The 22,628-nt window shown below is 40.0% G+C and overlaps 1 protein-coding gene across 1 annotated transcript in view; it reads right to left on the reverse strand.

Moving 5' to 3' along the window:
- Window positions 1–22,628, reverse strand: part of CNGB3 (cyclic nucleotide gated channel subunit beta 3) — a 196,303-nt gene that overhangs the window by 43,224 nt on the left and 130,451 nt on the right. Inside the window, exon 15 of the mRNA XM_061171725.1 lies at window positions 17,304–17,422. Coding sequence (XP_061027708.1) covers window positions 17,304–17,422 — 119 coding nt within the window. The remainder of the gene's footprint in view (window positions 1–17,303; window positions 17,423–22,628) is intronic.

Consider the following 22,628-nt stretch of genomic DNA (forward strand, 5'->3'; position numbering starts at 1 on the left):
TACTTGTAGGATAAACTTCTCCTGACCAATAGGAAATAATAATAACAATAGTTAATATTTATTGAGCTCCTAATAGATGCTGGACATTGTTCTAAGTGCTTTTCATGAATTAATTCACTTACCAACCCTCTAAGATATTCACTATTGTTCTTCTAATTATTAAGATGAAGGACAGAGGGGTCAAGTAACAACGGAGCAAAGATTGTAAGTGGTGGTACTGGGGTTTGGACTCAGGCAATTTGGTCCCACAATGATAATCATTATCACTCACCTACTCAAAACTATTGTCTTAGCCTGGCATTCAAGTTCTCCAACAATCTGACGACTAACTCTCCCAATCTCTTCTTTCATCATTCATCCATTCATTTATTCACACATTCATTATTCAACATATATTGAGCATCTACTTTATGCTAGGCACTGACCTAAGTCCTGGGCCTAAAGGGCTGAATGAGCTAGGTCTTTTGGGGAAGGGAAAGGATAAATAGAAATGTGAAAATCCTTATTTTATCAATGCTGTCAGCACAATCAAACCATTGGTGAATTTGAGCGGGAACTTTACTTATTTTATGACCCAAGGCTTTTCTTTTATAACAAATGACAGACTTCAATATTACAAGGTGTCTTTTATTTTTTTTTTTTTTTTATTTTTATTTTTTTTTTTTTAAACATCTTTATTGAAGTATAATTGCTTTACAATGGTGTGCTAGCTTCTGCTTTACAACAAAGTGAATCAGTTACACATATACATATGTTGCCATATCTCTTCCCTCTTGCATCTCCCTCCCTCCCACCCTCCCTATCCCACCCCTCTAGGTGGTCACAAAGCACCGAGCTGATCTCCCTGTGCTATGCGGCTGCTTCCCACTAGTTATCTATTTTACATTTGGTAGTGTATATATGTCCATGACACTCTCTCACCCTGTCACATCTCACCCCTCCCCCTCCCCATATCCTCAAGTCCATTCTCTAGTAGGTCTGTGTCTTTATTCCCATCTTGCCACTAGGTTCTTCATGACCTCTTTTTTTTTTTTTTTTTTTTTTTTTTTTTTTTTTTTCCCTTAGATTCCATATATATGTGTTAGCATACTGTATTTGTTTTTCTCTTTCTGACTTACTTCACTCTGTATGACAGACTCTAACTCCATCCACCTCATTACAAACACCTCCATTTCATTTCTTTTTATGGCTGAGTAATATTCCATTGTATATATGTGCCACATCTTCTTTATCCATTCATCCGATGATGGACACCTAGGTTGCTTCCATGTCCTGGCTATTGTAAACAGAGCTGCAATGAATATTTTGGTACATGACTCTTTCTGAATTATGGTTTTCTCAGAGTATATGCCCAGTAGTGGGATTGCTGGGTCATATGGTAGTTCTATTTTTAGTTTTTTAAGGAACCTCCATACTGTTCTCCATAGTGGCTGTATCAATTTACATTCCCACCAACAGTGCAAGAGTGTTCCCTTTTCTCCACACCCTCTCCAGCATTTATTGTTTCTAGATTTTTTGATGATGGCCATTCTGACCGGTGTGAGATGATACCTCATTGTAGTTTTGATTTGCATTTCTCTAATGATTAATGATGTTGAGCATTCTTTCATGTGTCTGTTGGCAATCTGTATCTCTTCTTTGGAGAAATGTCTATTTAGGTCTTCTGCCCATTTTTGGATTGGGTTGTTTGTTTTTTTGTTATTGAGCTGCATGAGCTGCTTGTAAATCTTGGAGATTAATCCTTTGTCCGTTGCTTCATTTGCAAATATTTTCTCCCATTCTGAGGGTTGTCTTTTGGTCTTGTTTATGGTTTCCTTTGCTGTGCAAAAGCTTTTAAGTTTCATTAGGTCCCATTTGTTTATTTGTGTTTTTATTTCCATTTCTCTAGGACCTGGGTCAAAAAGGATCTTGCTGTGACTTATGTCATGGAGTGTTCTGCCTATGTTTTCCTCTAAGAGTTTGATAGTGTCTGGCCTTACACTTAGGTCTTTAATCCATTTTGAGTTTATTTTTGTGTATGGTGTTAGGGAGTGTTCTAATTTCATACTTTTACATGTACCTGTCCAATTTTCCCAGCACCACTTATTGAAGAGGCTGTCTTTTCTCCACTGTATATGCTTGCCTCCTTTATCAAAGATAAGGTGACCATATGTGCGTGGGCTTATCTCTGGGCTTTCTATCCTGTTCCATTGATCTATATTTCTGTTTTTGTGCCAGTACCAAACTGTCTTGATTACTGTAGCTTTGTAATATAGTCTGAAGTCAGGGAGCCTGATTCCTCCAGCTCCATTTTTCGTTCTCAAGATTGCTTTGGCTATTCGGGGTCTTTTGTGTTTCCATACAAATTGTGAAATTTTTTGTTCTAGTTCTGTGAAAAATGCCAGTGGTAGTTTGATAGGGATTGCATTGAATCTGTAGATTGCTTTGGGTAGCAGCGTCATTTTCACAATGTTGATTCTTCCAATCCAAGAACATGGTATATCTCTCCATCTATTTGTATCATCTTTAATGTCTTTCATCAGTGTCCTATAATTTTCTGCATACAGGTCTTTTGTCTCCTTAGGTAGGTTTATTCCTAGGTATTTTATTCTTTTTGTTGCAATGGTAAACGGGAGTGTTTTCTTAATTTCACTTTCAGATTTTTCATCATTAGTATACAGGAATGCAAGAGATTTCTGTGCATTAATTTTGTATCCTGCTACTTTACCAAATTCATTGATTAGCTCTAGTAGTTTCCTGGTAGCATCTTTTGGATTCTCTATGTATAGTATCATGTCATCTGCAAACAGTGACAGCTTTACTTCTTCTTTTCCGATTTGGATTCCTTTTATTTCTTTTTCGTCTCTGATTGCTGTGGCTAACACTTCCAAAACTATGTTGAATAATAGTGGTGAGAGTGGGCAACCTTGTCTTGTTCCTGATCTTAGTGGAAATGGTTTCAGTTTTTCACCATTGAGGACAATGTTGGCTGTGGGTTTGTCATATACGGCCTTTATTATGTTGAGGAAAGTTCCCTCTATGCCTACTTTCTGCAGGACTTTTATCATAAATGGGTGTTGAATTTTGTCGAAAGCTTTCTCTGCATCGATTGAGATGATCATATGGTTTTTCTCCTTCAATTTGTTAATATGATGTATCACGTTGATTGATTTGCGTATATTGAAGAATCCTTGCATTCCTGGAATAAACCCCACTTGATCATGGTGTATGATCCTTTTAATGTGCTGTTGGATTCTGTTTGCTAGTATTTTGTTGAGGATTTTTGCATCTATGTTCATCAGTGATATTGGCCTGTAGTTTTCTTTCTTTGTGACATCTTTGCCTGGTTTTGGTATCAGGGTGATGGTGGCCTCGTAGAATGAGTTGGGGAGTGTTCCTCCCTCTGCAATATTTTGGAAGAGTTTGAGAAGGATAGGTGTTAGCTCTTCTCTAAATGTTTGATAGAATTCGCCTGTGAAGCCATCTGGTCCTGGGCTTTTGTGTGTTGGAAGATTTTTAATCACAGTTTCAATTTCAGTGCTTGTGATTGGTCTGTTCATATTTTCTATTTCTTCCTGGTTCAGTCTCGGCAGGTTGTGCATTTCTAAGAATCTGTCCATTTCTTCCAGGTTGTCCATTTTATTAGCATAGAGTTGCTTGTAGTAATCTCTTATGATCGTTTGTATTTCTGCAGTGTCAGTGGTTACTTCTCCTTTTTCATTTCTAATTCTATTAATTTGAGTCTTCTCCTTTTTTCTCTTGATGAGTCTGGCTAATGGTTTATCAATTTTGTTTATCTTCTCAAAGAACCAGCTTTTAGTTTCATTGATTTTTGCTATTGTTTCCTTCATTTCTTTTTCATTTATTTCTGATCTGATCTTTATGATTTCTTTCCTTCTGCTAGCTTTGGGGTTTTTTTGTTCTTCTTTCTCTAATTGCTTTAGGTGCAAGGTTAGGTTGTTTATTCGAGATGTTTCCTGTTTCTTGATGTAGGCTTGTATTGCTATAAACTTCCCTCTTAGAACTGCTTTTGCTGCATCCCATAGGTTTTGGATCGTCGTGTCTCCATTGTCATTTGTTTCTAGGTATTTTTTGATTTCCCCTTTGATTTCTTCAGTGATCACTTCGTTATTAAGTAGTGTATTGTGTAGCCTCCATGTGTTTGTATTTTTTACAGATCTTTTCCTGTAATTGATATCTAGTCTCATAGCGTTGTGGTCGGAAAAGATACTTGATACGATTTCAATTCTTTTAAATTTACCAAGGCTTGATTTGTGACCCAAGATATGATCTATCCTGGAGAATGTTCCATGAGCACTTGAGAAAAATGTGTATTCTGTTGTTTTTGGGTGGAATGTCCTATAAATATCAATTAAGTCCATCTTGTTTAATGTATCATTTAAAGCTTGTGTTTCCTTATTTATTTTCATTTTGGATGATCTGTCCATTGGTGAAAGTGGGGTGTTAAAGTCCCCTACTATGATTGTGTTACTGTCGATTTCCCCTTTTATGGCTGTTAGTATTTGCCTTATGTATTGAGGTGCTCCTATGTTGGGTGCATAAATATTTACAATTGTTATACCTTCCTCTTGGATCGATCCCTTGATCATTATATAGTGTCCGTCTTTGTCTCTTGTAATTGTCTTTATTTTAAAGTCTATTTTGTCTGATATGAGAATTGCTACTCCAGCTTTCTTTTGATTTCCATTTGCATGGAATATCTTTTTCCATCCCCTCACTTTCAGTCTGTATGTGTCTCTAGGTCTGAAGTGGGTCTCTTGTAGACAGCATATATATGGGTCTTGTTTTTGTATCCATTCAGCCAGTCTGTGTCTTTTGGTGGGAGCATTTAATCCATTTACATTTAAGGTAATTATCGATATGTATGTTCCTATTCCCATTTTCTTAAATGTTTTGGGTTTGTTATTGTAGGTGTTTTCCTTCTCTTGTGTTTCTTGCCTAGAGAAGTTCCTTTAGCATTTGTTGTAAAGCTGGTTTGGTGGTGCTGAACTCTCTCAGCTTTTGCTTGTCTGTAAAGGTTTTAATTTCTCCATCAAATCTGAATGAGATCCTTGCTGGGTAGAGTAATCTTGGTTGTAGGTTTTTCTCCTTCATCACTTTAAGTATATCCTGCCACTCCCTTCTGGCTTGCAGCGTTTCTGCTGAAAGATCAGCTGTTAACCTTATGGGGATGCCCTTGTGTGTTATCTGTTGTTTTTCCCTTGCTGCTTTTAATATGTTTTCTTTATATTTAATTTTTGATAGTTTGATTAATATGTGTCTTGGTGTGTTTCTCCTTGGATTTATCCTGTATGGGACTCTCTGTGCTTCCAGGACTTGATTAACTATTTCCTTTCCCATATTAGGGAAGTTTTCAACTATAATCTCTTCAAATATTTTCTCAGTCCCTTTCTTTTTCTCTTCTTCTTCTGGGACCCCTATAATTCGAATGTTGGTGCGTTTAATGTTGTCCCAGAGGTCTCTGAGACTGTCCTCAGTTCTTTTCATTCTTTTTTCTTTATTCTGGTCTGCAGTAGTTATTTCCACCATTTTATCTTCCAGGTCACTTATCCGTTCTTCTGCCTCAGTTATTCTGCTATTGATCCCATCTAGAGTATTTTTAATTTCATTTATTGTGCTTGTCATCGTTGCTTGGTTCCTCTTTAGTTCTTCTACGTCCTTGTTAAATGTTTCTTGCATTTTGTCTATTCTATTTCCAAGACTTTGGATCATCCTTACTATCATTATTCTGAATTCTTTTTCAGGTAGACTACCTATTTCCTCTTCATTTGTTAGGTCTGGTGTGTTTTGACCCTGCTCCTTCATCTGCTGTGTGTTTTTCTGTCTTCTCATTTTGCTTATCTTACTGTGTTTGGGGTCTCCTTTTCACAGGCTGCAGGTTCGTAGTTCCCGTTGTTTTTGGTATCTGTCCCCAGTGGCTAAGGTTGGTTCAGTGGGTTGTGTAGGTTTCCTGGTGGAGGGAACTAGTGCCTGTGTTCTGGTGGATGAGGCTGGATGTTGTCTTTCTGGTGGGTTCGTCCACGTCTGGTGGTGTGTTTTGGGGTGTCTGTGGCCTTATTATGATTTTAGGCAGCCTCTCTGTTAATGGATGGGGCTGTGTTCCTGTCTTGCTAGTTGTTTGGCATAGGGTGTCCAGCACTGTAGCTTGCTGGTCGTTGAGTGAAGCTGGGTCTTGATGTTGAGATGGAGATCTGTGAGAGATTTTCGCCGTTTGGTATTACGTGGAGCTGGGAGGTCTCTTGTGGACCAGTGTCCTGAAGTTGGCTCTCCCACCTCAGAGGCACAGCCCTGATGCCTGGCTGGAGCACCAAGAGCCTTTCATCCACACGGCTCAGAATAAAAGGGAAAAAAATGGAAAGAAAGAAAAAAAGAGGATAAAATAAAATAAAATAAAGCAATTATAATAAAAAATAAGAAAAAAAATTATTAAGAGTAAATTTATTAAGAAAAAAAAATTTTTTTTAATTTTTAAAAATAGATTTATTAATTTTTTATACTAAAAATAAGAAAAAATTATTTAGAAAAAATTTATTAAGAAAAAAATTTTTTAATTTTTTAAAATAAAAAATATGAAAAAACTTATTAAAAATTTTTTTAAAAATAGAAAATAAGGAAAAAATTATTAAGAAAACATTTATTAGGGGAAAAAAAATTTTTAAGCCAAAAAAAAAAAAACGGACGGACCTAACCCTAGGACTAAGGGTGAGAGCAAAGCTATACAGACAAAATCTCACCCAGAAGCATACACATCTACAGTCACAAAAAAAAGGAAAAGGGGAAAAGTTAATATATCCTGCTCCCAAAGTCCACCTCCTAAATTTGGGATGATTCGTTGTCTATTCAGGTATTCAACAGATGCAGGCACATCAAGTTGTTTGTGGAGCTTTAATCCGCTGCTTCTGAGGCTGCTGGGAGAGATTTCCCTTTCTCTTCTTTGTTCGTACAGCTCCCGGGGTTCAGCTTTGGATTTGGACCCGCCTCTGCGTGTAGGTCCCCTGAGGGCGTCTGTTCCCCGCCCAGACAGAACGGGGTTAAAGGAGCAGCTGATTCGGGGGCTCTGGCTCAGTCAGGCCGGGGGGAGGGAGCGGTACGGAGGAGGCGGGGCGAGCCTGCGGCGGCAGAAGCCGGCGTGACGTTGCAGCAGCCTGAGGCGCGCCGTGCGCTCTCCCGGGGAAGTTGTCCCCGGATTACGGGAGCCTGGCCGTGGCGGGCTGCACAGGCTCCCGGGAGGGGCGGTGTGGAGAATGACCTGTGCTCGCCCACAGGCTGTTTGGTGGCGGCAGCAGCAGCCTTAGCATCTCATGCCCGTCTCTGGGGTCCGCGCTGATAGCCGCGGCTCGCGCCCGTCTCTGGAGTTCATTTAAGTGGCGCTCTGAATACCCTCTCCTTGCACGCCGCGAAACAAAGAGGCAAGAAAAAGTCTCCTGCCTCTTTGGCAGCTGCAGACCTTTTCTCGTGCACCCTCCCGGCTAGTTGTGGTGCGCTAGACCCTTCAGGCTGTGTTCACGCAGCCAACCCCAGTCCTCTCCCTGGGATCCGACCGAAGCCCGCGCCTCAGCTCCCAGCCCCCGCCCGCCCCGGCGGGTGAGCAGACAAGCCTCTCGGGCTGGTGAGTGCTGCTCGGCGCCGAGCCTCTGTGCGGGAATCTCTCCGTTTTTCCCTCTGCGTCCCTGTTGCTGTGGGATCCGCGCTGATAGCCGCGGCTCGCGCCCGTCTCTGGAGCTCGTTTAGGCGGCGCTCTGAATCCCCTCTCCTTGCGCGCCGCGAAACAAAGAGGCAAGAAAAATTCTCTTGCCTCTTTGGCAGCTGCAATCTTTTTCCCGGACTCCCTCCCGGCTAGCACCGAAGCCCGAGCCCCAGCTCCCAGGCCCCGCCCGCCCCGGCGGCTGAGCAGACAAGCCTCTCGGGCTGGTGAGTGCTGGTCGGCACCGCTCCTCTGTGCGGGAATCTCCGCTTTGCCCTCCGCACCACTGTGGCTGCGCTCTCCTCCGTGGCTCCGAAGCTTCCCCCCTCTGCTACCCGCAGTCTCTGCCCACGAAGGGGCTTCCTAGTGTGTGGAAACCTTTCCTCCTTCACAGCTCCCTCCCACTGGTGCAGGTCCCGTCCCTATTCTTTTGTCTCTGTTATTTCTTTTTTCTTTTGCCCTACCCAAGTACGTGGGGATTTTCTTGCCTTTTGGGAGGTCTGACGTCTTCTGCCAGCGTTCAGTGGGTGTTTTGTAGGAGCAGTTCCACGTGTAGATGTATTTCTCATGTATCTGTGGGGAGGAAGGTGATCTCCGCGTCTTACTCTTCCGCCATCTTGCCCCAATACTCCTATTCTTACTCTTGGGGACTTACTTGTAGGATAAACTTCTCCTGACCAATAGGAAATAATAATAACAATAGTTAATATTTATTGAGCTCCTAATAGATGCTGGACATTGTTCTAAGTGCTTTTCATGAATTAATTCACTTACCAACCCTCTAAGATATTCACTATTGTTCTTCTAATTATTAAGATGAAGGACAGAGGGGTCAAGTAACAACGGAGCAAAGATTGTAAGTGGTGGTACTGGGGTTTGGACTCAGGCAATTTGGTCCCACAATGATAATCATTATCACTCACCTACTCAAAACTATTGTCTTAGCCTGGCATTCAAGTTCTCCAACAATCTGACGACTAACTCTCCCAATCTCTTCTTTCATCATTCATCCATTCATTTATTCACACATTCATTATTCAACATATATTGAGCATCTACTTTATGCTAGGCACTGACCTAAGTCCTGGGCCTAAAGGGCTGAATGAGCTAGGTCTTTTGGGGAAGGGAAAGGATAAATAGAAATGTGAAAATCCTTATTTTATCAATGCTGTCAGCACAATCAAACCATTGGTGAATTTGAGCGGGAACTTTACTTATTTTATGACCCAAGGCTTTTCTTTTATAACAAATGACAGACTTCAATATTACAAGGTGTCTTTTATTTTTTTTTTTTTTTATTTTTTTTTTTTTTTTTTAAACATCTTTATTGAAGTATAATTGCTTTACAATGGTGTGCTAGCTTCTGCTTTACAACAAAGTGAATCAGTTACACATATACATATGTTGCCATATCTCTTCCCTCTTGCATCTCCCTCCCTCCCACCCTCCCTATCCCACCCCTCTAGGTGGTCACAAAGCACCGAGCTGATCTCCCTGTGCTATGCGGCTGCTTCCCACTAGTTATCTATTTTACATTTGGTAGTGTATATATGTCCATGACACTCTCTCACCCTGTCACATCTCACCCCTCCCCCTCCCCATATCCTCAAGTCCATTCTCTAGTAGGTCTGTGTCTTTATTCCCATCTTGCCACTAGGTTCTTCATGACCTCTTTTTTTTTTTTTTTTTTTTTTTTTTTTTTTTTTCCCTTAGATTCCATATATATGTGTTAGCATACTGTATTTGTTTTTCTCTTTCTGACTTACTTCACTCTGTATGACAGACTCTAACTCCATCCACCTCATTACAAACACCTCCATTTCATTTCTTTTTATGGCTGAGTAATATTCCATTGTATATATGTGCCACATCTTCTTTATCCATTCATCCGATGATGGACACCTAGGTTGCTTCCATGTCCTGGCTATTGTAAACAGAGCTGCAATGAATATTTTGGTACATGACTCTTTCTGAATTATGGTTTTCTCAGAGTATATGCCCAGTAGTGGGATTGCTGGGTCATATGGTAGTTCTATTTTTAGTTTTTTAAGGAACCTCCATACTGTTCTCCATAGTGGCTGTATCAATTTACATTCCCACCAACAGTGCAAGAGTGTTCCCTTTTCTCCACACCCTCTCCAGCATTTATTGTTTCTAGATTTTTTGATGATGGCCATTCTGACCGGTGTGAGATGATACCTCATTGTAGTTTTGATTTGCATTTCTCTAATGATTAATGATGTTGAGCATTCTTTCATGTGTCTGTTGGCAATCTGTATCTCTTCTTTGGAGAAATGTCTATTTAGGTCTTCTGCCCATTTTTGGATTGGGTTGTTTGTTTTTTTGTTATTGAGCTGCATGAGCTGCTTGTAAATCTTGGAGATTAATCCTTTGTCCGTTGCTTCATTTGCAAATATTTTCTCCCATTCTGAGGGTTGTCTTTTGGTCTTGTTTATGGTTTCCTTTGCTGTGCAAAAGCTTTTAAGTTTCATTAGGTCCCATTTGTTTATTTGTGTTTTTATTTCCATTTCTCTAGGACCTGGGTCAAAAAGGATCTTGCTGTGACTTATGTCATGGAGTGTTCTGCCTATGTTTTCCTCTAAGAGTTTGATAGTGTCTGGCCTTACACTTAGGTCTTTAATCCATTTTGAGTTTATTTTTGTGTATGGTGTTAGGGAGTGTTCTAATTTCATACTTTTACATGTACCTGTCCAATTTTCCCAGCACCACTTATTGAAGAGGCTGTCTTTTCTCCACTGTATATGCTTGCCTCCTTTATCAAAGATAAGGTGACCATATGTGCGTGGGCTTATCTCTGGGCTTTCTATCCTGTTCCATTGATCTATATTTCTGTTTTTGTGCCAGTACCAAACTGTCTTGATTACTGTAGCTTTGTAATATAGTCTGAAGTCAGGGAGCCTGATTCCTCCAGCTCCATTTTTCGTTCTCAAGATTGCTTTGGCTATTCGGGGTCTTTTGTGTTTCCATACAAATTGTGAAATTTTTTGTTCTAGTTCTGTGAAAAATGCCAGTGGTAGTTTGATAGGGATTGCATTGAATCTGTAGATTGCTTTGGGTAGCAGCGTCATTTTCACAATGTTTATTCTTCCAATCCAAGAACATGGTATATCTCTCCATCTATTTGTATCATCTTTAATGTCTTTCATCAGTGTCCTATAATTTTCTGCATACAGGTCTTTTGTCTCCTTAGGTAGGTTTATTCCTAGGTATTTTATTCTTTTTGTTGCAATGGTAAACGGGAGTGTTTTCTTAATTTCACTTTCAGATTTTTCATCATTAGTATACAGGAATGCAAGAGATTTCTGTGCATTAATTTTGTATCCTGCTACTTTACCAAATTCATTGATTAGCTCTAGTAGTTTCCTGGTAGCATCTTTTGGATTCTCTATGTATAGTATCATGTCATCTGCAAACAGTGACAGCTTTACTTCTTCTTTTCCGATTTGGATTCCTTTTATTTCTTTTTCGTCTCTGATTGCTGTGGCTAACACTTCCAAAACTATGTTGAATAATAGTGGTGAGAGTGGGCAACCTTGTCTTGTTCCTGATCTTAGTGGAAATGGTTTCAGTTTTTCACCATTGAGGACAATGTTGGCTGTGGGTTTGTCATATACGGCCTTTATTATGTTGAGGAAAGTTCCCTCTATGCCTACTTTCTGCAGGACTTTTATCATAAATGGGTGTTGAATTTTGTCGAAAGCTTTCTCTGCATCGATTGAGATGATCATATGGTTTTTCTCCTTCAATTTGTTAATATGATGTATCACGTTGATTGATTTGCGTATATTGAAGAATCCTTGCATTCCTGGAATAAACCCCACTTGATCATGGTGTATGATCCTTTTAATGTGCTGTTGGATTCTGTTTGCTAGTATTTTGTTGAGGATTTTTGCATCTATGTTCATCAGTGATATTGGCCTGTAGTTTTCTTTCTTTGTGACATCTTTGCCTGGTTTTGGTATCAGGGTGATGGTGGCCTCGTAGAATGAGTTGGGGAGTGTTCCTCCCTCTGCAATATTTTGGAAGAGTTTGAGAAGGATAGGTGTTAGCTCTTCTCTAAATGTTTGATAGAATTCGCCTGTGAAGCCATCTGGTCCTGGGCTTTTGTGTGTTGGAAGATTTTTAATCACAGTTTCAATTTCAGTGCTTGTGATTGGTCTGTTCATATTTTCTATTTCTTCCTGGTTCAGTCTCGGCAGGTTGTGCATTTCTAAGAATCTGTCCATTTCTTCCAGGTTGTCCATTTTATTAGCATAGAGTTGCTTGTAGTAATCTCTTATGATCGTTTGTATTTCTGCAGTGTCAGTGGTTACTTCTCCTTTTTCATTTCTAATTCTATTAATTTGAGTCTTCTCCTTTTTTCTCTTGATGAGTCTGGCTAATGGTTTATCAATTTTGTTTATCTTCTCAAAGAACCAGCTTTTAGTTTCATTGATTTTTGCTATTGTTTCCTTCATTTCTTTTTCATTTATTTCTGATCTGATCTTTATGATTTCTTTCCTTCTGCTAGCTTTGGGGTTTTTTTGTTCTTCTTTCTCTAATTGCTTTAGGTGCAAGGTTAGGTTGTTTATTCGAGATGTTTCCTGTTTCTTGATGTAGGCTTGTATTGCTATAAACTTCCCTCTTAGAACTGCTTTTGCTGCATCCCATAGGTTTTGGATCGTCGTGTCTCCATTGTCATTTGTTTCTAGGTATTTTTTGATTTCCCCTTTGATTTCTTCAGTGATCACTTCGTTATTAAGTAGTGTATTGTGTAGCCTCCATGTGTTTGTATTTTTTACAGATCTTTTCCTGTAATTGATATCTAGTCTCATAGCGTTGTGGTCGGAAAAGATACTTGATACGATTTCAATTCTTTTAAATTTACCAAGGCTTGATTTGTGACCCAAGATATGATCTATCCTGGAGAATGTTCCATGAGCACTTGAGAAAAATGTGTATTCTGTTGTTTTTGGGTGGAATGTCCTATAAATATCAATTAAGTCCATCTTGTTTAATGTATCATTTAAAGCTTGTGTTTCCTTATTTATTTTCATTTTGGATGATCTGTCCATTGGTGAAAGTGGGGTGTTAAAGTCCCCTACTATGATTGTGTTACTGTCGATTTCCCCTTTTATGGCTGTTAGTATTTGCCTTATGTATTGAGGTGCTCCTATGTTGGGTGCATAAATATTTACAATTGTTATACCTTCCTCTTGGATCGATCCCTTGATCATTATATAGTGTCCGTCTTTGTCTCTTGTAATTGTCTTTATTTTAAAGTCTATTTTGTCTGATATGAGAATTGCTACTCCAGCTTTCTTTTGATTTCCATTTGCATGGAATATCTTTTTCCATCCCCTCACTTTCAGTCTGTATGTGTCTCTAGGTCTGAAGTGGGTCTCTTGTAGACAGCATATATATGGGTCTTGTTTTTGTATCCATTCAGCCAGTCTGTGTCTTTTGGTGGGAGCATTTAATCCATTTACATTTAAGGTAATTATCGATATGTATGTTCCTATTCCCATTTTCTTAAATGTTTTGGGTTTGTTATTGTAGGTGTTTTCCTTCTCTTGTGTTTCTTGCCTAGAGAAGTTCCTTTAGCATTTGTTGTAAAGCTGGTTTGGTGGTGCTGAACTCTCTCAGCTTTTGCTTGTCTGTAAAGGTTTTAATTTCTCCATCAAATCTGAATGAGATCCTTGCTGGGTAGAGTAATCTTGGTTGTAGGTTTTTCTCCTTCATCACTTTAAGTATATCCTGCCACTCCCTTCTGGCTTGCAGCGTTTCTGCTGAAAGATCAGCTGTTAACCTTATGGGGATGCCCTTGTGTGTTATCTGTTGTTTTTCCCTTGCTGCTTTTAATATGTTTTCTTTATATTTAATTTTTGATAGTTTGATTAATATGTGTCTTGGTGTGTTTCTCCTTGGATTTATCCTGTATGGGACTCTCTGTGCTTCCAGGACTTGATTAACTATTTCCTTTCCCATATTAGGGAAGTTTTCAACTATAATCTCTTCAAATATTTTCTCAGTCCCTTTCTTTTTCTCTTCTTCTTCTGGGACCCCTATAATTCGAATGTTGGTGCGTTTAATGTTGTCCCAGAGGTCTCTGAGACTGTCCTCAGTTCTTTTCATTCTTTTTTCTTTATTCTGGTCTGCAGTAGTTATTTCCACCATTTTATCTTCCAGGTCACTTATCCGTTCTTCTGCCTCAGTTATTCTGCTATTGATCCCATCTAGAGTATTTTTAATTTCATTTATTGTGCTTGTCATCGTTGCTTGGTTCCTCTTTAGTTCTTCTACGTCCTTGTTAAATGTTTCTTGCATTTTGTCTATTCTATTTCCAAGACTTTGGATCATCCTTACTATCATTATTCTGAATTCTTTTTCAGGTAGACTACCTATTTCCTCTTCATTTGTTAGGTCTGGTGTGTTTTGACCCTGCTCCTTCATCTGCTGTGTGTTTTTCTGTCTTCTCATTTTGCTTATCTTACTGTGTTTGGGGTCTCCTTTTCACAGGCTGCAGGTTCGTAGTTCCCGTTGTTTTTGGTATCTGTCCCCAGTGGCTAAGGTTGGTTCAGTGGGTTGTGTAGGTTTCCTGGTGGAGGGAACTAGTGCCTGTGTTCTGGTGGATGAGGCTGGATGTTGTCTTTCTGGTGGGTTCGTCCACGTCTGGTGGTGTGTTTTGGGGTGTCTGTGGCCTTATTATGATTTTAGGCAGCCTCTCTGTTAATGGATGGGGCTGTGTTCCTGTCTTGCTAGTTGTTTGGCATAGGGTGTCCAGCACTGTAGCTTGCTGGTCGTTGAGTGAAGCTGGGTCTTGATGTTGAGATGGAGATCTGTGAGAGATTTTCGCCGTTTGGTATTACGTGGAGCTGGGAGGTCTCTTGTGGACCAGTGTCCTGAAGTTGGCTCTCCCACCTCAGAGGCACAGCCCTGATGCCTGGCTGGAGCACCAAGAGCCTTTCATCCACACGGCTCAGAATAAAAGGGAAAAAAATGGAAAGAAAGAAAAAAAGAGGATAAAATAAAATAAAATAAAGCAATTATAATAAAAAATAAGAAAAAAAATTATTAAGAGTAAATTTATTAAGAAAAAAAAATTTTTTTTAATTTTTAAAAATAGATTTATTAATTTTTTATACTAAAAATAAGAAAAAATTATTTAGAAAAAATTTATTAAGAAAAAAATTTTTTAATTTTTTAAAATAAAAAATATGAAAAAACTTATTAAAAATTTTTTTAAAAATAGAAAATAAGGAAAAAATTATTAAGAAAACATTTATTAGGGGAAAAAAAATTTTTAAGCCAAAAAAAAAAAAACGGACGGACCTAACCCTAGGACTAAGGGTGAGAGCAAAGCTATACAGACAAAATCTCACCCAGAAGCATACACATCTACAGTCACAAAAAAAAGGAAAAGGGGAAAAGTTAATATATCCTGCTCCCAAAGTCCACCTCCTAAATTTGGGATGATTCGTTGTCTATTCAGGTATTCAACAGATGCAGGCACATCAAGTTGTTTGTGGAGCTTTAATCCGCTGCTTCTGAGGCTGCTGGGAGAGATTTCCCTTTCTCTTCTTTGTTCGTACAGCTCCCGGGGTTCAGCTTTGGATTTGGACCCGCCTCTGCGTGTAGGTCCCCTGAGGGCGTCTGTTCCCCGCCCAGACAGAACGGGGTTAAAGGAGCAGCTGATTCGGGGGCTCTGGCTCAGTCAGGCCGGGGGGAGGGAGCGGTACGGAGGAGGCGGGGCGAGCCTGCGGCGGCAGAAGCCGGCGTGACGTTGCAGCAGCCTGAGGCGCGCCGTGCGCTCTCCCGGGGAAGTTGTCCCCGGATTACGGGAGCCTGGCCGTGGCGGGCTGCACAGGCTCCCGGGAGGGGCGGTGTGGAGAATGACCTGTGCTCGCCCACAGGCTGTTTGGTGGCGGCAGCAGCAGCCTTAGCATCTCATGCCCGTCTCTGGGGTCCGCGCTGATAGCCGCGGCTCGCGCCCGTCTCTGGAGTTCATTTAAGTGGCGCTCTGAATACCCTCTCCTTGCACGCCGCGAAACAAAGAGGCAAGAAAAAGTCTCCTGCCTCTTTGGCAGCTGCAGACCTTTTCTCGTGCACCCTCCCGGCTAGTTGTGGTGCGCTAGACCCTTCAGGCTGTGTTCACGCAGCCAACCCCAGTCCTCTCCCTGGGATCCGACCGAAGCCCGCGCCTCAGCTCCCAGCCCCCGCCCGCCCCGGCGGGTGAGCAGACAAGCCTCTCGGGCTGGTGAGTGCTGCTCGGCGCCGAGCCTCTGTGCGGGAATCTCTCCGTTTTTCCCTCTGCGTCCCTGTTGCTGTGGGATCCGCGCTGATAGCCGCGGCTCGCGCCCGTCTCTGGAGCTCGTTTAGGCGGCGCTCTGAATCCCCTCTCCTTGCGCGCCGCGAAACAAAGAGGCAAGAAAAATTCTCTTGCCTCTTTGGCAGCTGCAATCTTTTTCCCGGACTCCCTCCCGGCTAGCACCGAAGCCCGAGCCCCAGCTCCCAGGCCCCGCCCGCCCCGGCGGCTGAGCAGACAAGCCTCTCGGGCTGGTGAGTGCTGGTCGGCACCGCTCCTCTGTGCGGGAATCTCCGCTTTGCCCTCCGCACCACTGTGGCTGCGCTCTCCTCCGTGGCTCCGAAGCTTCCCCCCTCTGCTACCCGCAGTCTCTGCCCACGAAGGGGCTTCCTAGTGTGTGGAAACCTTTCCTCCTTCACAGCTCCCTCCCACTGGTGCAGGTCCCGTCCCTATTCTTTTGTCTCTGTTATTTCTTTTTTCTTTTGCCCTACCCAAGTACGTGGGGATTTTCTTGCCTTTTGGGAGGTCTGACGTCTTCTGCCAGCGTTCAGTGGGTGTTTTGTAGGAGCAGTTCCACGTGTAGATGTATTTCTCATGTATCTGTGGGGAGGAAGGTGATCTCCGCGTCTTACTCTTCCGCCATCTTGCCCCAATACTCCTATTCTTACTCTTGGGGACTTACTTGTAGGATAAACTTCTCCTGACCAATAGGAAATAATAATAACAATAGTTAATATTTATTGAGCTCCTAATAGATGCTGGACATTGTTCTAAGTGCTTTTCATGAATTAATTCACTTACCAACCCTCTAAGATATTCACTATTGTTCTTCTAATTATTAAGATGAAGGACAGAGGGGTCAAGTAACAACGGAGCAAAGATTGTAAGTGGTGGTACTGGGGTTTGGACTCAGGCAATTTGGTCCCACAATGATAATCATTATCACTCACCTACTCAAAACTATTGTCTTAGCCTGGCATTCAAGTTCTCCAACAATCTGACGACTAACTCTCCCAATCTCTTCTTTCATCATTCATCCATTCATTTATTCACACATTCATTATTCAACATATATTGAGCATCTACTTTATGCTAGGCACTGACCTAAGTCCTGGGCCTAAAGGGCTGAATGAGCTAGGTCTTTTGGGGAAGGGAAAGGATAAATAGAAATGTGAAAATCCTTATTTTATCAATGCTGTCAGCACAATCAAACCATTGGTGAATTTGAGCGGGAACTTTACTTATTTTATGACCCAAGGCTTTTCTTTTATAACAAATGACAGACTTCAATATTACAAGGTGTCTTTTAGATACCTGATTTCTCCAAACACTGCCCCAGCTTTCAGAGTAACCAGAACTTGAGCACCATCAGCTCCTCCAAGAACTTGGACTTCTCCTTGCTTAATGACATACATTTCCTTGCCGATTTCTCCCTATATGCCAAATATAAAGAGCAAATGGTAGTCACTTTATTCTTGACAATTATGCCCCAAATTAAAAGATATAAACTCTTCTAGAGGAGTAAATGTAAATGAAGGAAGCAAGGAATATAAGTGTAATAATAATTATCTTAAGACCTGAGGTAGTTATGGACATCAGTTTGATATAACATGTGAAAGGAAATTACAAGGAAAGTGATACCCTCTAGAACCTGAGCACTGTGTGCCATCACTGGACAGGCAAAGATACTTCAGTCAGCACATTGTTTTAAGAATGGGATTGAAGAGAGGAAATAACAGATTGTAAGCATATTCACCTTAGCTTTGGTGACCACTGCTATGCTTTGAAGAAGTTGCTTAGTTTATCCAAAAAACATGGGTTACAGTCATCTAAAGGTGAACTCTACTGCCTATAGCACTGAGGTCTGATTTTAGTAATTGGGGCATATGAGACCCTTAAGCTATTATTCTTGTTCCATATTGAGAAGAAAGTGTTAATGCAGCAGGTATTTTTTTAATATATATATATCTTTATTGGAGTATAATTGCTTTACAATGTTGTGTTAGTTTCTGTTGTACAACAAAGTGAATTAGCTATAAGTATACATATATCCCCATATCCCTTCCCTCTTGAGACTCCCTCCCATCCTTCCTATCCCACCCCTCTAGGTCCTCACAAAGCATGGAGCTGATCTCCCTGTGCTATGCAGCAGCTTCTCACTAGCCATCCATTTTACATTTGGTAGTTTATACATGTCAATGCTACTCTCTCACTTTGTCCCAGCTTCCCCTACTCACCCTGTGTCCTCAAGTCCGTTCTCTACATCTGTGTCTTTATCCCTGCCCTGCCACTAGGTTCATCAGTACCATTTTTTTAGATTCCGTAAAAGTGCGTTAGCATACGGTATTTGTTTTTCTCTTTCTGACTTACTTCGCTCTGCATGACAGACTCTAGGTCCATCCACCTCATTACAAATAACTCAATTTTGCTCCTTTTTATGGCCGAGTAATATTCCATCGTATATATGTGCCACAGCTTCTTTATCCAGTCATCTGTCGATGGACATTTAGGTTGCTTCCATGTCCTGGCAATTGTAAATAGCACTGCAGTGAACATTGTAGTACATGTATCTCTTTGAATTATGGTTTCCTCAGGGATATGCCCAGTAGTGGAATTGCTGGGTCATATGGTAGTTCTATTTTTAGTTTTTTAAGGAACCTTCATACTGTTCTCCATAGTGGCTGTTTCAATTTACATTCCCACCAACAGTGCAGGAGTGTTCCCTTTTCTCCGCACCCTCTCCAGCATTTATTGTTTGTAGATTTTTTGATGATGGCCATTTTGACGGGTGTGAAGTGATACCTCATTGTAGTTTTGATTTGCATTTCTCTACTAATTAGTGCTGTTGAGAGTCTTTTCATGTGTTTTTTGGCAATCTGTATGTCTTCTTTGGAGAAACGTCTATTTAGGTCTTCTGCCCATTTTTGGATTGGGTTGTTTGTTTTTTTGATATTGAACAGCATGAGTTGCTTGTATATTTTGGAGATTAATCCTTTGTCAGTTGCTTTGTTTGCAAATATTTTCTCCCATTCTGAGGGTTGTCTTTTCATCTTATTTATGGTTTCCTTTGCTGTGCAAAAGCTTTTAAGTTTCATTAGGTCCTATTTGTTTATTTTTGTCTTTATTTCCCTAACCCTAGGAAGTGGGTCAAAAAGGATTTTGCTGTGATTTATGTCATAGAGTGTTCTACCTATGTTTTCCTCAAAGAGTTTTATAGTGTCTGGCCTTACATTTAGGTCTTTAATCCATTTTGAGTTTATTTTTGTGTATGGTGTTAGGAAGTGTTCTAATTTCATTCTTTTACATGTAACTGTCCAGTTTTCTCAGCTCCACTCGTTGAAGAGGCTATCTTTTCTCCGTTGTATATTCTTGCCTCCTTTGTCAAAGGTAAGGTGACCTTAAGTGCGTGGGTTTACCTATGGGCTCTCTATCCTGTTCCATTGATCTATATTTCTGTTTTTGTGCCAGTACCATACTGTCCTGATTACTGTAGCTTTGTAGTATAGTCTGAAGCCTGATTCCTCCAGCTCCGTTTTTCTTTCTCAAATTGCTTTGGCTATTTGGGGTCTTTTGTGTTTCCATACAAATTGTAAAATTTTTTGTTCTAGTTCTATGAAAAATGCCATTGGTAATTTGATAGGGGTTGCATTGAATCTGTAGATTGCTTTGGGTAGTATAGTCATTTTCACAATGTTGATTCTTCCAATCCAAGAACATGGTATATCTTTCCATCTGTTTGTATCGTCTTCGATTTCTTTCATCAGTGTCTTATAGTTTTCTGCATACAGGTCTTTTGCCTCCTTAGGTAGGTTTATTCCTAGGTATTTTATTCTTTTCTTTGCAATGGTAAATAGGAGTGTTTCCTTGATTTCCCTTTCTGATTTTTCATTGTTAGTGTATAGGAGTGCAAGAGATTTCTGTGCATTAATTTTGTATCCTGCTACTTTACCAAATTCATTGATGAGCTCTAATAGCTTTCTGGTAGCATCTTTAGGATTCTCTATGTATAGTATCATGTCATCTGCAAACAGTGACAGTTTTACTTCTTCTTTTCCAATTTGTATTCCTTTTATTTCTTTTTCTTCTCTGATTGCCATGGCTAAAACTTCCAAAACTATGTTGAATAATAGTGGTGAGAGTGGGCACCCTTGTCTTGTTCCTGATCTTAGAGAAAATGCTTTCAGTTTTTCACCATTGAGGATGATGTTGGCTGTGTGTTTGTCATATATGGCTTTTATTATGTTGAGGTAGGTTCCCTCCATGCCCACTTTCTGTAGAGTTTTTATCATAAGTGGGTATTGAATTTTGTCAAAAGCTTTTTCTGCATCTATTGCAATTATCATATGGTTTTTATCCTTCAGTTTGTTAATATGGTGTATTGCACTGATTGATTTGCATATATTGAAGAATCTTTGCATTCCTGAGATAAACCCCACTTGATCATGGTGTATGATCCTTTTAATGTGTTGTTGGATTCTGTTTGCTAGTATTTTGTTGAGGATTTTTGCATCTATGTTCATCAGTGATATTGGCCTGTAATTTTCTTTTTTTGTGACATCTTTGTATGGTTTTGGCATCAGGGTGATGCCTCATAGAATGAGTTTGGGAGTGTTCCTCCCTTCAGCAGGTTGTTTTATTCAGTTCTTGTTTATTTCTGGGGACTCTGGAGCCAGGGCAATGACACTTGTTCAGTGCCTTGACAACTAAGCTCCTGGAATGTTCACATAGACACTGGTTAATGATGTTATTCTGTATGCCTCAGGTAGTGTGGCAGGATGTACCAGGCTGTCAACACTGTTTAATGTAAATACAAAGATTTATGGTGTGTGCTTGGTATCTAGTTTGGAGTCTGAAAAATGACTGGTCATGTAGCTGTGTGACCAGCCCCATTTAAAAACTCTGGACTCCAAGACTTAGATGAGCTTTCCTAGGCAGAGATATTTTGCCCTTGTCTCTATGGTCCACAGTAGGAGATAAAAATGCATCCATGTGAGCCTCTCAGAAGTAGGATCTAGGAAATCTGCACCTGATTTCTCTAGTCTTTGCCTATGCATATCTTTTTCATGCTGTTCCTGCACTGTATACTTTGCCTTAATAAATCTTAAGTGATAAATATAACTTTATGTTGAGTCATGCAAATCACCAAACTAGTGGGTGGTTGTGGGACCCTTGGAACACATCTCACTCCAGGATCCAAAAAACATAAATACGTTTTACAAGAGATCTAAATGGCACTTGGGTGAAGAAAAGCTTTTAAACTTTAAATAAGCCAGTTCTCATAATACTAGGCAGAGTATTTGGATAACAGTGCCTATATGTCTTAGTGAGTTGAGTCTTGATCACTCTGAGCTATTAAAAATAGCATAAATACAATAAATTCTCTTATATTTGGTTTAGGAGGGGACTGGATTATTTGAGTTCATAAAACATTCTTGTTAACCATATTTTCAAAGGAGTAGAATACACTAAAATTAATTTAGGATTAAACAATGTTGATTATAGTTTATGCTCTGCAATGGCTGAGACAATGTCTACTTTGTTCCAGTGCTGAGCATAGGAATTATGACATAGGCACTCATTTATGAATAATTTATAATTCAGCTATTCCCTGGGAAGTTTTGAAGTTCTTTAATACCAAGGGTTATTTTCCTGAACATTATTTATTGTCGTATTATAATTGTTAGGTTAAGTTTAAAGTTTTCAGACTCTACCTCTTAGTTAACATCTGTGACACTGAAATTCACATTTTATCTCCCCATGACTTTTATGAGGAAGCTAGAGTAGGTATTATTATTTCCATTTTACAGAAAGAAAATAAAGGCACAGATTGGCTTACTGGCTAATATTTGGCTGAGTAACTGTTGCTCCATGATAGTAAATAGAAGCAAAAGGAAGCCTAGAATGCACATCTCCCAACTAAGCAACGCAAAAAGTATATTTAAATTTTGCATTGTGTATTTATACCTTCTATAAATAGGTATATTTATTCCCAAATGTAGATTTAAGTAGAAATTCCAATACAGATGGATCTAATTATAGTTATTTCCATATTATCAGTGCTAATAATACATCTTGCATTTGCAAAGTATTTTTAAAATCATAATATCAGATTTTACATTGCTCCTTATTTTAATGCCTGTGTTTGTTTTATCAGAACATGCTACTTTGAGGCTTCCTTGGTGGCGCAGTGTTTAAGAATCGGCCTGCTAATGCAGGGGACATGGGTTCGATCCCTGATCTGGGAAGATCCCACATGCTGCGGAGCAACTAAGCTCGTGCGCCACAACTATTGAGTCTGCGCTCTAGAGCCCGCAAGCCACAACTACTGAAGCCCACGCACCTAAATCCTGTGCTCCGCAACAACAGAGGCCACCGCAATGAGAAGCCCGTGCACAGCAAAGAAGAGTAGACCCTGCTCGCTGCAACTAGAGAAAGCCCGCGCACAGAAGCGAAGACCCAACACAGCCAAAAATAAAATAAATAAAATAAATAAATTTTTTAAAAAAAGGAACATGCTACTTTATAGCTGCAAAGTATTTTCATAGATATTAACTCACTTATTTCTTGCAAAAATCCCAGTGAGGTCAAATAGGAAACATATCATTATTCTTGTTTAAAAATTGGTAGTAGAGACTTGAA

The sequence above is a fragment of the Eubalaena glacialis genome, chromosome 17 (assembly GCF_028564815.1).
Source record: "Eubalaena glacialis isolate mEubGla1 chromosome 17, mEubGla1.1.hap2.+ XY, whole genome shotgun sequence".
Taxonomy (NCBI): Eukaryota; Metazoa; Chordata; class Mammalia; order Artiodactyla; family Balaenidae; genus Eubalaena; species Eubalaena glacialis.